General features: G+C 39.9%; 1 protein-coding gene across 1 annotated transcript in view; it reads left to right on the forward strand.

The window, feature by feature from the left end:
- Positions 1 to 16,352, forward strand: part of TRHDE (thyrotropin releasing hormone degrading enzyme) — a 221,780-nt gene that overhangs the window by 174,630 nt on the left and 30,798 nt on the right. Inside the window, exons 11-12 of the mRNA XM_076333043.1 lie at positions 1,678 to 1,811; positions 1,906 to 1,961. Coding sequence (XP_076189158.1) covers positions 1,678 to 1,811; positions 1,906 to 1,961 — 190 coding nt within the window. The remainder of the gene's footprint in view (positions 1 to 1,677; positions 1,812 to 1,905; positions 1,962 to 16,352) is intronic.

Raw genomic sequence — 16,352 nt, forward strand, 5'->3', positions numbered from 1 at the left:
GACTGAGCTATATAGCCCAGTGTTTAACAGACCCCTGTGGAAGGAAGGACACCCGGTGTTAAAACCGTGTTCCAAATCGGATTGCGTGGCACAAGCAGCTTAGGTGCTTTGACAGTATGAACGCCTGGGAAGCCCACAGAGCTGTAGGACTTAATTCTGGTTTTCTCACTTAGTCACATTTCTGCAGGATACGTTGGCTCCTAAAGGATGTGTCTGCTTGGCGCTTTATCACAGATAACTAAATGGATGTAATCAATATTTTAACTCAAACCAGGGGCCTGTAGGCAACAATTGAGTTATTCTGGGCTTAATATTTCTAAGTGTATTTTTAAGAGATTTTAATGATGGCAGAACTACCTAGGTGAGAAGAGGACTTTCTTTTTTAATCCTGCAGCTTTTTATCTGAATTCGTGTGCATAACACAACTCCATGAATTTAAACATATAATTAGGTGTTTTTAGGATTGGGGTGTTGCTGCTCTTTGTGTTTTTTGCACCTTAAAATGATAGTTATTTGTGTGTTTGCTAGAGATATTTAGTCAAGGGAGAAGCATAACTTTTATCTATAGTCCTAGTCATCTATTATTTCCTCAGAAATTACTTTTTTATAAGAAAGGCTGAAACAAATCAATTTCTTTAGTAAGTCAAGGTACTAGATAGTATGTGTGAATTGTTAAGACCGTATTGTTAACTTTTTTTACCATTCGTTACTTTCAGGGAATTCAAGCACACCAAACAATTCCCTGATGGAATTATGTATAAAACAAATTTTATTTATTTCTTTTTTATTTTTAAAAATGCATGAGAAGACTGCTCCTTTTTTCAACAGTGTACAAACTAATTTTATTATAGTAGAAGAAATCATTGCTGAATTGTTAATGAGTTCTGGTTCATGATCAGTTTTGTCAGAATAATTGACTAGATTGAAGGCTTCTTCAAGAGACATTGAAGCCTGAGGCTTCATTCCATGATGATTCTTTCCATAGTGACAGAAGTGTGTGTTGTGAGTTCAGGGTGATTTTGTTGTTGAAATCCCCAGTCCTGCAAATAGTTGTGGACTGCCTGACTGTACAAATACTGGAATAAATTTAGACTTTCAGCCCCAAAGCGATTACTTAAAAAGAGAGGAAAGGGGAGGAACAGGTTAGTTGATACAAGGTTAATCGGTCTAGCTCTAAAGGGGAGCCTCTCAGTGGTTAGTAGCTAGAAGCTGTACAACTGGAAATACTTTAATTTAAAATCCAGTATAAAAGCTTCATCGACTACCTGCAGAAACATTTAAGATTTTTTTTTTTTTTTTTAATCACAGGTTTAGTCTTCTCCCTATAGCACATCCATTGAATTATTGGAGTTATGGTTGTAGAAAGCTATTTTAGCATGGCCAGAATCAAGGTACCAGACTTAAAATGGGCACCTCTCATATAAATACTATTTGCCAGAAAAAAACCACCCTTGGAGTTCTGTGTGGGTTAAAGGTCCCCATACGAATGTCAGTTGGCGTCTTTCTCTACATCAGAACAGATAAAGGAAATTATTAATCAAACACAATGTTTTTGTTAGTCTTTGAATTAATTTTACTGCCTTCATGGATATTTAAAGGAGAGAATTTAACAGATATGTCTTTAGAATTTTTAAATTTAAAACCAAGTCCCCTTCCCATCTTGTTCTTTGTTTCCAGAACACCACAGAATTCCTGCTTTGGAAGAGGCAAATTGGTTGCTGGGAAACATCAACCAGACTGGCTACTTTAGAGTTAATTATGATATTAGGAATTGGAGGCTGCTAATTAATCAACTAACAAGGAACCATGAGGTAAGCTCCTCTTCTCATACCTAAAATCTGCTTTGATGAAACCTCACTGTTTCATCACCCTAAATGGTTCAATTTTTGTGCTTGCCCCTCACAGGTTATCTCTGTCAGTAATCGAGCAGGCTTGATTGACGATGCATTCAATCTAGCCAGGTATGTTTCCTGAAGATAATCTATCCTCATACACATTGCTGCAATAACTCAAGCAATCATTAACTCAGCAGTTGAGTGTGTTTCGACATTAAATATGTTTTAAACACACTTTAGTTCTTTTCCCCTCCCTTTTTTTTTGTATGGGACATAAACATGGTCTATAGCACATTCACGGCTCTTGATCAATAATTGCCATAGGGTATTTCCGAGTCTGGAGAGATCTGATCAATTTTGCAGCAAGTTCAATTTAACACTTTGGAGATAAATAATCTCTTTCCTCTTTCTCTAATGAATGAGGGTTTTTTCTTCTGTTTCTCCCTAATGCCCTGCTTCTCCTTTTTTTATAACTGACCCTTGTGCTGTATTTAATTTGTGATGGAAGGCACCTTCAAGCTTCAGGAATTTTTTTTGCCCTGACTTGTACTGTTATATCATTTTTCCAATATCTTTCTTTTCTTGTTATCTGCTAGAACAGACTCTTTTTTCTGCATGATGCTTTTCACACAGAATGGAAAATCAGAGTTCTGTTGAGCGTTTCTGGAATTTATACAACATTTTGTGTTTTACTATGATTAGAGTTAATTATTAACACATATAGTGCTGGTTAGGTAATGCCATCTTTACAATTTGAGGCAATGGAATTGTCCCCATTTTGAAATCAGGACATGCAATATGTTGGTAGTGAAAGTGTAAAGTGAGAGGAACGTAGTGGAACATTTCAAACTTTTTGATTCTTGAGGTACCTGGGAACATTGCATCAGTAAAACACTGTGATGTCAGAGACAGCATGAAAAGAATTCCTGATATTACTGGCTTTTCTGTTTGCTAGCGTATTTATAGCCATATTTGAGCAGGGGCTTGCAAGAATCAGCAGTACTGAGGTACATTTCACTACAAATGGTCACCGGAGATGTTTGAGATTCAGGCACGGTGTCACACAGAAATTATGGCTCAGTGATGTTCCAGCATCACTGCAGTAAAACACAGTTCTGTGCCCTACCACTCTGTTCCTGCTGCCAGTGCTAGACTGAATATATGACATAAACTAGTGATTAGCCCCTGCTTAACAGTCCAGAGATGTAGTAGGGAAGGAGGCATCATGGGGAGTGAAGGAGTATCCATTTGCTTTCTGCAGCGCCCTTCATTCTTGCCTTGTGGCATCTTCCCATTGGCAACAGTAAAGGACTAGAAATAGGTCATCACTTCAGATTTCAGTGGACCGTGATTTGTGTACTCTCTGGCTAGTAGAATATTGCAGAGTATTCTGAAATATCTAGACTATTAGAAGAACTACTAAATGTTCAGTAATGTAACAGTCTGTTCCAATTTTATTTGGTTATGGCACCTCAGAGAAGTAGTGTGCAGTTGCACAGAATCAGTGTGGCGCTTTCTTCTTTTTCCATGCACTGAACGCAGTCAGATGTGGCCAGACTTCCCTGAAAATCTAGACACTGAAAAAAGCTGTTTCTTAAGCTTGTAGGTGAGTGTTTTTCTTCTGAGTCCGTACTGAGCCAGTGCTCTAGGATGTCGTGTTCATGAAGTGTAAAGGCAAGGTCTTGAATAAAGGCCCAACCTGCATCGTCTGGCCAAGTTTTGTCTACCTAAAAACCTCCCAGAGATTAGATGAGTAATGCATTCCCAACTTGCTTTCCAAAGCAGTTTTATGGTGATACTGGATCCTGCTGCTTTTCTGGAGGTAACTACGCCAGAGCTCTGTGAAGTCTTTCTCAAGATTTCACATTGTAAAAACTTGACTTTCTTTTGTTAATGATGAGCTGCAGCGGACTACTGCTACATTTGCTACTCATGCACCATGGAAAAAAGTAGTTGAGCTAAATATTTACAGCGTATACACATGTGCATACATGGATATTACTTATGAGGAAATATTCTTCCAACAGGGATACGTAGCTAGATTCCTGTTTCTTTAAAATCTCTGCACAGACTCCTGTCAGTAGTATTACCTTGAGTACATGCCTTACAAGCCAGTCTGGGTGGAGGAAAGATCTGCATGTTTGCAAACAGTAGATTTATGCTCTGTATTTCAAGAGTAGCAATAAGATATGTGGAGCTGGCTAAACTTGCCATGTAGGGTATACTTTTTGTTGATCTTTTTTTTACTTTATTCATCTATCATCTTTCCTATTAAAAAACTCCCAAACAATTACAGTGATGCTGAAGTTAGTCTAATTGGCTAGCTGACTATATGATACCTTTTTAAGAAGAGTTTGGTATTTTTTGTTTTCATTTCCCCTGTCGCAGACAAAGAAAGACCAAGAATAGGTCTAATGCTTGCTCTGTTCCTTTATCAGGAGTAGGACTAGAGAGGCATTAAAGACTGTTAGAAGAGGGTTGTGTTGGGGGCAGGCCTTGATGGCAGAGCACCTGAAATTCTGGGAGTACGAAAGCAGATGGAAAACTCTTGCTGGGACAAGCAATGGGGAATCGCACACTGACGCTGCGGTGTGGCACAGCTGCCCCTGCTGTGTTGGGTGCTCCAACGTGATGCTGCAGTGTTCCTAAAACAAGGTCCGAGGGCTATCAAAATCACATAGACCCTTTCAGTTTCCTCAAAAAGTCAGTGTTCAGAAGGCCACCATCGGCCTAAAAGCAGCTTAGCTTCCCTCCCCTTGGCTGCGAGGGGCAGTGCAGAAAGTCGCTTCACTTTCTTTTGGAGCAGTACCATGGTTTGGATGTTAGCTGCCTCATGGATGCCGTGCTGATTCAGTCTCGTCTCTGATGCACAGCATGTGTTTCTCCCTGCCTATATAATGTTACGTGATGGGGAGATCAAACGCGTACAATATTGTCTCTGACTGTGACGTGAGAAAAGGTGAGTAACCTTATTGACCAGGCATAGAGGTAATAATTGGTAGTTTAGACCTGACTTCTGAGAAGACTGGCTGTTTTTAAGGGTAATTCAGTCCTCAGCTGTGGTCCCGAGTTGCACCGATATATTATCTTCTTGTCTACAACTATAAACATACACATTTTGAGAGAGAGAACTGTGGAATACATACTTTTATTTTAATCCCTAGGTATTATTTTCAGTGATAAAATAATGCAAAAATGAAAACATAACTTCTTAAATTCATGCTGGTCCTTTTTAAAAGAATTTCTAACATAAATCTTTTTACTGTACTGAAGAGACTGGATTTCTTCAAAATACCCCGTCCTTCTTAGAAACTTCTGAAGTACTCCCTAGTGTGTTGTTGAAATTGATACAGATAATGTCCATTCCACACCAGAAGGGTTTGACTCAATTTTTCCACTGTCCTAGTATGGTATGTCTTAATATGATATTTCTATGTAGTTTTACTGCTAATTGATTTTGTCTGTAGAACAAGTACAGGTCTTATCTTTAGTGAAATTTAATAATATTTAGATCTGGAGAAAGATGAAAAAATTGCTCATATAAATTATTTTGGAGCACCACATTTTATTTTTTTTTTTAAAAAAGGTGTGTTTGATTTCATTCCTCCAAAATGTTTATTATCCTTTTACTGTCCAGCATAGTGATTTCTCCAAAATTAACAACATAAATGAATTGATGCCTCCAAGGAATATTTTAAGCTCTGTAACTTTAATTTCATAAAGTTTTGCCCATTTTATATGGAAATATATTCCTCCTTCTTCCTTCTTGGTGCATTTTGGTTCCATAAAATTAATCAAGCAGAGTTGAATTGAATAATGGCAATAAAAGAAAGCTACAGCTTGCCCACTGTGTTTGAATTCTCACAAGCTTCTTTGTTTTTCAGATTTTTAAACGTAATTCTGTTCTCAGCTGTAGTACATGCACACACCCTGAGGACCTGGAGAGCTGTAGCCTTGGCAGTAACATAGCTTATGGAAATAGATGCCCCAAATTCTTGAGCAAGAATAGCACCTTGGCACTCTCTCTTCCCTTCTTGAAGATCCTTTATCTTTTGGGGATGTTTTGTATCAAATTTCAGTACAATTTGAAAATACCTTGATTGTAGTAAATGGGATGTGTTGACTGAGAAAGCCAAGAGAAGACAAATAGAACTGTGGTTTTCTTCTAAGCTTAAACTGAGCAGAGGGCCGTTCAGATAGCTCCAATAAGTAGTGTCATAGGAAATAACAAAGATCCTACTGTTTCTTGAGTAGTGTTGTCAGCTTCTCCTGTCTTTCTCTTTCCTTAGGATAAGGGGTCAGTTAGTGAGTATGTGAGGTGGGATGTCTCCCACTTTACTTTAGGCAGCCCGAAGGTAGACCTGTAAATCTGAGCTTGTCACCTTGCAGTGCACTGACAGTTAGTGGAGAGACATGTGCACCTGACCTCTCAAAGCCACTTAACCACATAGGATAAGATAAATTACCCTCCTAATGTCAGGAGTGTTGTGTCACCCCTAGTTCTTCCTTGCTGGACTCTAAATCTTCATATTCACTTCCCCTCATTAAACTGGTTGACTTAATCTAATATTATGTCAAAGAAATAGGTCTGGTTTGTATTCAGTGTTAATCAGTGTTGGATCAGATGTGACTGTGGATACCTATTTTACTGTCATCTAAAATAGTTACTGTTCTTTCCAGTTCTGGAAGAATCCATGAGTTTTGTCTCTTGAAACCTAATGTGTGTCTCATACCCCGTTGATCCTGCTTGCACCATAGTCAGCTCACCGTGTTAAGGTGGCAGGTGCTTTGTTTGCCTGCCAGCTGCTCAGGAAACCCTTTTTTTCATGCTGACAATCTGTCTTGGTATCGATTAATATCATATCTTCTGTTCTACGATTGAAGAGATAGCGGTGGAGTTCCTCGGATACTCAGATTTTCCTGTCGGTTCCCTTTTGGGTGGGTCATAGGCCTAGTGACAGCGCAGTGCATGTCAAGACTACACTCATTGGTTACACATTGACAAAGGCCAAAGATAAAACTGACAGTAGTGTTTGGATATATCTTAGCAGCATTTCTTTGATGTTTATCAGAAGCTTTTTCTTAACTGGATTCGTGAGAAAGCATGAAGCAGTGTTGTTAAGTAATTGTTCTGCTCCAGGGATGGATGGCCATGTTGGAGTGCTGTCCATTTCCTTTCACAGGTTAGGGGGAGAGTGAGCTATAGTCTCTTCAGATGAAGTTTTTTTAGGCCAGAAAAGCTTGCCCCTGTAGACTTCACAAATATAGGGAGCTGTGTCAGACTTGAGCAACGACAAAAAAATATACCTTCAGAATTATCTGTGAACTAAGCGACTTCCCTGCTGCAGATGGCCTTCACGAGAGTTCCTCTCTCTCAGAATTTCATTCACCAGGCCAAACCCAGGAACCTGGTGCAGATATATGATGAGTTATAATGATTGTTTTCCTGCCGTTAATCAGTTCTTCTTGGCTTGCTTCTTTCCAAGCTGTGAGTTCTGCTGACTCTAGAAAACCAAAGTCTGAGGGTAAGGGAAAAGGCAGTGCCAACATAACTTTCAATATATAAATCCAGATTCTCTCCCTTGACATAAATTCATCTTTAACAGCTGGTGCATTTGACTCCAAGGTTGATGCCAGAAGTAAAATACCAAAGTAAGCTACTGCTCACTCCAGATCACCTTCTCACCAACTTGAAAAGAAAAACTCATTTAAAAAGTAAGTCTCAGTTAACCAAGTATAGCCTTTGGGATCTGGAAAATCATGTCTTTAGGACCCTTTGTTTTATTTATTTCTTTAAAAAAAAAAAGCCAACAAATCAAAGCCAACCCTTTCCTTATTCCTTAAGCTAATTCCTGGATGTGGAGTATTGCCACTCGGGCAAAAACATCTTATCCATTCAGCTACCTGAGGCAGCCCCACCCCCCATAATGATTAGCTGATCTTATTTCTGAAAACTGAGAGTTATCTTGTAACTAAGTCTCTAGTTTATACTCTTCTGTATAAAATCCAGAATTACTACTGCTAAATTGGAAGAATGTTTTCTTGAAGTTTCTGGTGGAAATACGTGCATAACAAAACTAAACTATGGGGTTGAAGTGATCTTCATTGTTGTTTTCCTTCTCCAGAGATTAAGATTTCACTTACTGTAGCATTTGAAGTCTTCCAACGTATCTGGTCTAATTGGTTCCATGTTACATTTGTTTGTGTTACTTAAAGTCCTGTTCAGTGTAATGTCAGGAACGGTCAAGGCACTTGAGACCCCATTTAAAATTCTGGGGCTGGATAATAAGTAGGTGACAAAGGTAGAAGTTCTCATCTAGCCCAATTAATGTACTTCAAAATGTTTCAAAATTTCAACAGCCACATCCAGGGTTGTTGACCTTGTTTTGCTTGGGTATTCATAAACAATCATATAGGGTCCATTTAAATGCATAAACTGCAGTTTTACTCCAGCCATCATTATTACTCCTGATCACATTTGCTGGTAGTTCAACACAGAGGCAAACAACAGGTATGTTAAGCAGCTCCCTTAATTAGTGCCTCTGAGTACCAGCTAAGGGAGCGAGTATTAGTTCGATAGTTTGTATCATGCTTGATTAATAGTGGTATAGATTTACTATTTTAATAAATGAGGCCCCATCTAAATTATTTCAGCAGATGCCATAGTAACTCTCTTTCACTGTCAGGCAAATTTTGGTGATGGTTCACCAGCAATTGATTTAGATATGGCTTCCTACAGAAGTTGTTGGATTTCCTTTGACATAAATACTCTCTCAGTGGGCCAGAGCAGCTGCGCCTTTTTTCAAGAAAATAGAAAGCTACAAATATTTTAAGGTAGCCATCATTCATTCCATATGCTGCGTGTCAGTCCATATGTTCTCTGACATATCCCAGCCTTGATATCTGCTTTATGTGGAGATACACATTTCAGCAAACGTTTGCATATGTTTGTACAAGAATCAAAGCGATTCTTGAGAGTAAGCACACTTAAGAGTCAATTCTGCTTTTGTAGTATGTATCATATGTGCATCTGATCCTGTTGCATAGCTAGGAGCAGTAAAGCAAATTGTACGGCACATTCCAGGGAAGTGCTGGTGCTGCGAGAGCATCCTGGACAATAGAAAAGCCTGTTAAGAGCTCAGGAAGAAGTTGGAGAAGACTCTTCAGCATGTACAAAAGAGAAACTGTATATCTGAGTTCTCTGCAGAGTGTTTAGTGCAGAGTAGGGTAGGTGGGGGTAGGTCTTGGTCTAGTATACGTCTGTCCTGTAGAAGTGGGTGATGTTGTTCATGCATATCCCCACAAAATTTGCCTACGCTTCACTTATTTCTGGTACTTCTGAGTTACTATAGCAGTAATTGTTTTATCCTGTAAATGACATTAACTTAGCCGAACCCAGAATAAACTGTCAGGAAAACATGACTCTGGTTTCAAGGGAGTGAAAGAATTATTTTTAGCTAATGGTTGTTAGCCCATTGTCTTTTCACCCCATGGTCTTGGTCTGTTACAGTTCAAGCTGGTCCCTGAAGTCAGCTTGGTATGGATGTATCCGTGTTGCAGTGCAGATGTCAGGGACTGCTATGTAATGACAGGGTAAGGGAACAGTCTGTGAAATTTGTTTTGGGAACATTAATTAAACCAGGTCTGAATTACACTTCAAGAGAATGTTTAACTTGGAGTTTGAGGTTAAACAAGAGGAGGAGAGTGGCACGAGTGGAGCTTGCTGAAGGCTTCTTAGCAACTTTGAGTATTGGAAAGGGGGCTGAGAGGTGCAAATATGGCTTCAGGAATCTGTGTGTTGGTGGGGCAGGGAGAAGTCTTCATCCAGCCTCACAACGTATGCCATTCTGTGGGGGCCCTATCCTCTCCCACCTAGCATACACCTGTTCCCTGTGCCTTCCTCTCATCTACAGACCCCTTTTTCTTCTCTGCAGCTGCCTGGTCAGCCCTTTTCCCCACCTCCCTCTCGTGTCCTCTCACAATAAGCAGCTTTTTTACCTCCTTACCCTTATCCCAGAACCCATTACTTTTCTTTCTGATGGGTCTGGCCGGACTAGTATGGAAAGCAAAAGACCCTGCTGCTACCTTTGTCAAGGTAGCAGCAATGAGCCACCCTGAGAGGCTGGAGGTGCTGCTCTAAACACCCTGTCCTTTCCCAGCATCAGCAAAGGATATATGAATAAAAGGCAAGAACCAGCTTCTCTAGCTAGAACGGACAATGCCAATGCCTCATCAGCATAAACAAAATAGTCTGCCACCTTAGGCTACTGACTGCTTTGCCTGCTGTTTTGACCTGACTGCACCATTGCTTCTCAGAAATGATCCTACTTTTTGGGCTCATCCGATTGCTGTTGGCCAGGATTGTTGTCCAGAGGAGGTCTGGTCTTTGTGAGTGTATGCTCTATCCGCTTGGCAGAACATACTGCCAGGGTGAACTTTTGAATTCAAAGTGCAGATTATAGTTTCAAGTTTTTTGGTCGTCTTCTGGTGATTTTATAAAGCAGTTTTTTAAACTGTAGACTAAGGTCCCTTCACTTGATAAAATTTAAGAGAAGTCTTGGGAATCAATATTGTGTCAGTTTAGCTCCTTCCTATTTGGCTAGAAGTATGTTTTCCTCTACCCAGAAATCAAGCAATAAATGACAGGAAGGACCGTGTTACGACTAAGGCACCGCACAGGGAGTGGAGAAACCTGGGATGCTGTTTCTGCTATAGACTTCCTAGGTGATCTTGGTAAAATCACTTGAACTGTTTGTGTCTGTTTTCTCTCTGTAAAATGGAGATAAGAGAATAGGTGAGGGTTTGTGAGAATTTCAGAGAGTCTTTTATTATAAATATGTTTATCTGTAAATTGCTTTTACAGAAATAATATCCAATTCTATAGATACTCTCGCAAACAAAATTCAGATTGTATGTGTATTTTCAAGATCAGGCTTCTGTGCTTTCCATATGAAGTTTCTAGCTTTTAAACACACATTTCACTTGGATGACTGGTATGCAAATTATAAACATTAGAACAGGAAAAAAGAGAGATATGAAAAAGTATTGTGCATTGGCTTAGACAGGTGTATTCTGCGCTGGGTAAAAAACTGGCTGGATGGCCGGGCCCAGAGAGTTGTGGTGAATGGAGTTACATCCAGTTGGCGGCCGGTCACGAGCGGTGTTCCCCGGGGCTCAGTTTTGGGGCCGGTCTTGTTCAATATCTTTATCGATGATCTGGATGAGGGGATCGAGTGCACCCTCAGTAAGTTTGCAGATGACACCAAGTTGGGCGGGAGTGTTGATCTGCTCGAGGGTAGGAAGGCTCTGCAGAGGGACCTGGACAGGCTGGATCGATGGGCCCAGGCCAACTGTATGAGGTTCGACAAGGCCAAGTGCCGGGTCCTGCCCTTCGGCCACAACAACCCCATGCAGCGCTACAGGCTTGGGGAAGAGTGGCTGGAAAGCTGCCTGGCGGAACAGGACGTGGGGATGCTGGTTGACAGCCGGCTGAACATGAGCCGGCAGTGTGCCCAGGCGGCCAAGAAGGCCAATGGCATCCTGGCCTGTATCAGAAATAGTGTGGCCAGCAGGGGTAGGGAAGTGATCGTGCCCCTGTACTCAGCACTGGTGAGGCCGCAGCTCGAATCCTGTGTTCAGTTTTGGGCCCCTCACTACAAGAAGGACATTGAGGTGCTGGAGCGTGTCCAGAGAAGGGCAACGAGGCTGGTGAGGGGTCTGGAGAACAAGTCTTATGAGGAGCGGCTGAGGGAACTGGGGTTGTTTAGCCTGGAGAAAAGGAGGCTGAGGGGAGACCTCATCGCTCTCTACAACTACCTGAAAGGAGGTTGTAGCGAGGTGGGTGTCGGTCTCTTCTCCCAAGTAACTACTGATAGGACGAGAGGAAATGGCCTCAAGTTGCGCCAGGGGAGGTTTAGATTGGACGTGAGGAAAAATTTCTTTACTGAAAGAGTGGTGAAACATTGGAACAGGCTGCCCAGGGAAGTGGTGGAGTCCCCATCCCTGGAGGTATTTAAAAGACGTGTAGATGAGGCACTTAGGGACATGGTTTAGTGGGCATGGTGGTGTTGGGTTGACGGTTGGACTCGATGATCTTAGAGGTCTTTTCCAACCTCAATGATTCTGTGATTCTATGATTCTATAATAATAAACGAACTAAATTTTGAATTTGCTCAAACATGCTCTCATAGCTACCATTGCCCATTGAGAAGTTAAGGAATAGAAGGGCTGCTTCATTCTACCCTTCCCAACAAAATCATCAAGAAAGAAAATAACACTTTTAATAATTGAGTCATCTGAAATTGACATCTATAAGCCCCTGAAATACATTCAAATTCCTTTAGTTAATTTAAGTGTGTGAATGACATACTTCTCAAAAATCAGTTTCATGATGATGAAAAACATGACATACCTAACTTACTTCATAGTCTTAATTTTCAGCAGTAAGATTATTCCTTTTCACCTTGCACTACTCTTCTTTAATTTTTTTTTTTTTCATATGGGGAAGAAGAGGAAAGGAGAGATACTGAACTCCAATTTGAAGGAATTTTTGTTGCGTTTTTACAAATGGGGTTTTAAGTTTGGGTTTTTTTTCTGTTTTCAACAAAGGTGATTAATTCAAATTAATATTAGCCTTTGCTTATGTGGCAATTCTAAAACTGTGCAAGATAATTTAAGCCCCGAGATATTCTGATAATTGCATTGAATTTGGACTATTCTTTGTAGGATACCTCAGATGCTCTTGTGTGGAGTTGAATGTCGCTTGAAGAGTCCTCAAATATTTTGCATGTAAGAAAACATAATAATAAGCAGGCTTCACTTAAAACTGTTATACTCTCTGAATCCTTTGATGTTGGAGAGATTGAATGCTGATTAAATTTAGTACTTAAAATGAGCTTGTAAGCCAAATGTTGCTGTTGTATTTATCAAAGAGTAGATGTGCATTCTTGTCCTGTTTACATGGAATTCCACAGCTGGTACAAATCATAATGCCTCCATTAAGTCACTTTGGATGTCTTAGAAAAGCAGAGTCCTTATCTGGGAGTGGATGATGAGGTAGATCATTCTTTGATACTGGGTGTCACTGGGCCTTTGTTACAGGTTGCCCATTAGTTTTCTATGAGAAAACATTCTTTTTCCAGCTTCCTTTGTTGAACATGGATGCCAGTCATCATAAGTTTTTAATCTTTGACTTCCCAGTCTTGCAGGAGTTGAAGGTAAAATCTGTGACTACAAGAGTTGGTTTCCTTGTTGCATGCGTCGCCTTGCTCAAAGCTTTTTTTACGTGTCAGGGTTCAACATACGTGTTTTTACTTAGCTGCTAAAGAACTGCTCTTAAAGCACTGTGGGAAAGAATATCCTGAATACATCAGTAGGGGCACCAGTCCTTGATAGATCCGGAAGAAATGAATAGGGTTAGAAAAAGCCAAATACAGTTAAATGTGAATATTCATTGGCGCCAAGTTTCTCTGTGAATTATTCTAATCCACACACTTGACTTTAAAGGTAAAAGAATGAATCAATGAATAAGAATCCTAACTTATTTTAAACTGTCCCGTTATGGGTTAATGAGTATAGTCTAATTATTCATATGTTGCACATGCACAGAAACAGAACTGAAGTTAATCTGAGTTGCACGTCTATGTTCTGAAGAGCTGCGTTTTCCCCCTTCAAAATTATCCAGACAAAAAGCTAGTCATGTTTTACATATTTCATAAGAAACAGACTATGCAGGGTGAGTTTTAAACCAGCAGCAAGTAAATTACCTCATTTTCATTGTTTCAACAATGCAGACCAGTTTGCTGCCAGCTTGGATTTTCTAATTTTGATTTAAACACATGACTTATAATGACTTTGTTGGGTGGTGGGACTAAGGGATTTATGGTGCACTTGTATGTGGGACTCTCATCACTGTATGGCAACCCTGTCATTTTTGTGACAGAGTCTGTTTGACTGGTGCTGGATTTATGATAGAAATAATTCAGAACAGAGTAATAATTTTCCCTTGGCAATTACACTACCATTTGGTACTTTGTCCCTAAGGGGAAAATGAATGTGCTGGGATCTGTCCATAAGTTCAGCGGCTCAGTGTAAAGAACAAATCAAGGTCAGAATGCAGCTGAAAACACACTGATGTTTCATAATATAATCTAGATCTCCTGCTTTTATCTGACTTATTAAATGCTCGTGTAATTTAAAGATTATTTTTGATTACTATGAGATTTTTAGTGGGAATTCTTTGTGAGGAATATTTCATTACCACGTTCAGTACTTTCTTTTTCTGTTCATTGCCTCTTTTCTCTGTACCAATGGCCACCCTAGCAATTTCTTCAGTGTGAGCAGGATAGTACCTTGCTAAGGGTTGGTGCTTATGATAGTATATAATGTCATAAGCCACTTAATATATATATTTAACTTTTGAAAGGTCTTTTTCCACCTCTGCCCTTGTCGTAAAAATGGGATATCACCTTTTCACCATAGTTCCTCAGCAGCCTCTTTAGTCATGAAAAGCCTGCTGGACCAGGATGTTTGTCTAGAGGTAATTTGTCTAATAACTAAAACAGATCTCTTTGCTAGTCTGTGTTCCTGTTCTCCTGTTCTCCACTTTACTTCAGCAGGCAACTGTGAAATTAGGAAGAGAGATGATAAGATGAACCTCATGTGGTGCCGTGTTTCTAACACATGCTAAAGTTCTCATGTGTAACAGTGGCTACAGAATGATTGACATGCTGACAAACTGATGGATAAGGACAATTATATAACAAGTGATAAAAAAACCAAGGGTCTCAAATGTGATCTTTTTGGTTAAATTTTGCTTTTGTAGTCATGTTTTTTAAATGACTCAGTGTGGAGAAGGCTGGCTTAGAGCTAGCTTGTGGAGGCTCTTTTTTAAGTCTGGGCTCCTTTCTATGTGACCAGTGATGTCAATCAAAACCCTCTACTCTAGAATACAATAAAGAGGGACCCCTGCTTTTTGTAGTTTATACTGAAGCTACATAAACAACCGTTCATTTTAGGACACGAAATGGATCTTTTGGTACTCTTCTGTGAATATTTACAGGGCAAAAGACCAGAGTTATAATATTCTTATTATCATGCCTCTGAGGAGTGCTGAAATTCTAGTGCTCCTAGGATATCCATCGCTAGAGGCCTATATGAACAAAATGAGACAAATTTCTGTCAGGAATGGCATTGGTATGAATCTGCTTTGGGTAGGGGAGAGACTAGATGAGTTCTTAAGGTGGCTTCAAGCCTTTTCATTCCAGATGCTGGAGGTAAAGTTTTGTAAACTTTTTAACCTGTACTTCAGAAATGCTTAACCTGAACTTCAGTATGCATTCAGCCACTGTTTATGAATCAACACTGTTTGATTTGACTATTTTATCTGTTAAGATATTTGTCAAGACTATCCCAGATTCTTCTGCAGAATTTTGTTGGTTGTAGGTATGTGCTTGCTAAGATTCTCAGGTGGCTACTGGAGACATACCTGGAGAAACAGTGTGACTGTTTCAGAGCAGATATAAGATTGGACATCACAGTGTTTCTGCGGTGTTTATGTTTGTTACCTGGTTTCAGTATAGCCCATAATCAGTTATTTCCTGAGTGACAGACAATATTTCAATTTTCCTCTGAGATGGCTAAGTTGGAAGAGAACTTTGTCTCTTAGCCCTGGCTCTCATGCATTTGGACTTTGGCAGGCAATATCTGATAGCAGTTTTGCTGGACTTTAAGGATACCAATATGATTGATGGCTAAAAAGACACAAGAAAAATAAGGATTTCTGTCACTGATCTTCCAGTGACATTGTTGGAAGAGAGAGTGATAAATCAAGCTGCATGTGTAGAGTATGTACTTAACTTATGTTATATTCTATAGTGCCTTTGAATAAATATTATCAGACAATTATATGACAGGGAAATTATTTTACATTTTTCCCTTTGATGGGAAGGCTGTTACTGTTACTTTTCTTATTATTGTAATGACAATTGTTAAACATTTCTGTTTAACATTTCTGCAGGTCTGTGTTTTTCCATCAGAGTTTACAGAGATACTCAGAACAGACTCATTCTTTGTTGTGCCTTCTTTCCTCATCTTGGTTATTATCCTGCTCCATAAATGACGCAAGTGATTTCAATTAGCAGTTGTCAGCAGCTGGTGATGTATGTTTGTCACAAGTCCTATGACACTCATGAGTCTTTGACCATTCCTTCCTACTTTGCTGGATGCAAAATTTTGCTTTTGCTGACCAGATCCTGCGTAACCATCTTTGAACCTAGTTCTTCCAGGCTAGTGAAGGAGAATCCTAGAAGCATGCCAGCACCCCTTGGCTGGTGAGTGAGTTTGCCACTGTTCAAGTGAGCCAGTACCTCTTGCTGGATGCGGTATCCCCTGGGAAAGAGGAGTCTTGAAATCACTCAGCACTGGACAAGCTTTTAGTGTAAAGTAAAAGAATACGGTTGTACTAAAATACAAAGCTTAAGAAACCAGCTGCTGTGCTTTGTGAAGATGCAGAATACT

Source organism: Aptenodytes patagonicus, chromosome 1 (genome assembly GCF_965638725.1).
Source record: "Aptenodytes patagonicus chromosome 1, bAptPat1.pri.cur, whole genome shotgun sequence".
NCBI lineage: Eukaryota > Metazoa > Chordata > Aves > Sphenisciformes > Spheniscidae > Aptenodytes > Aptenodytes patagonicus.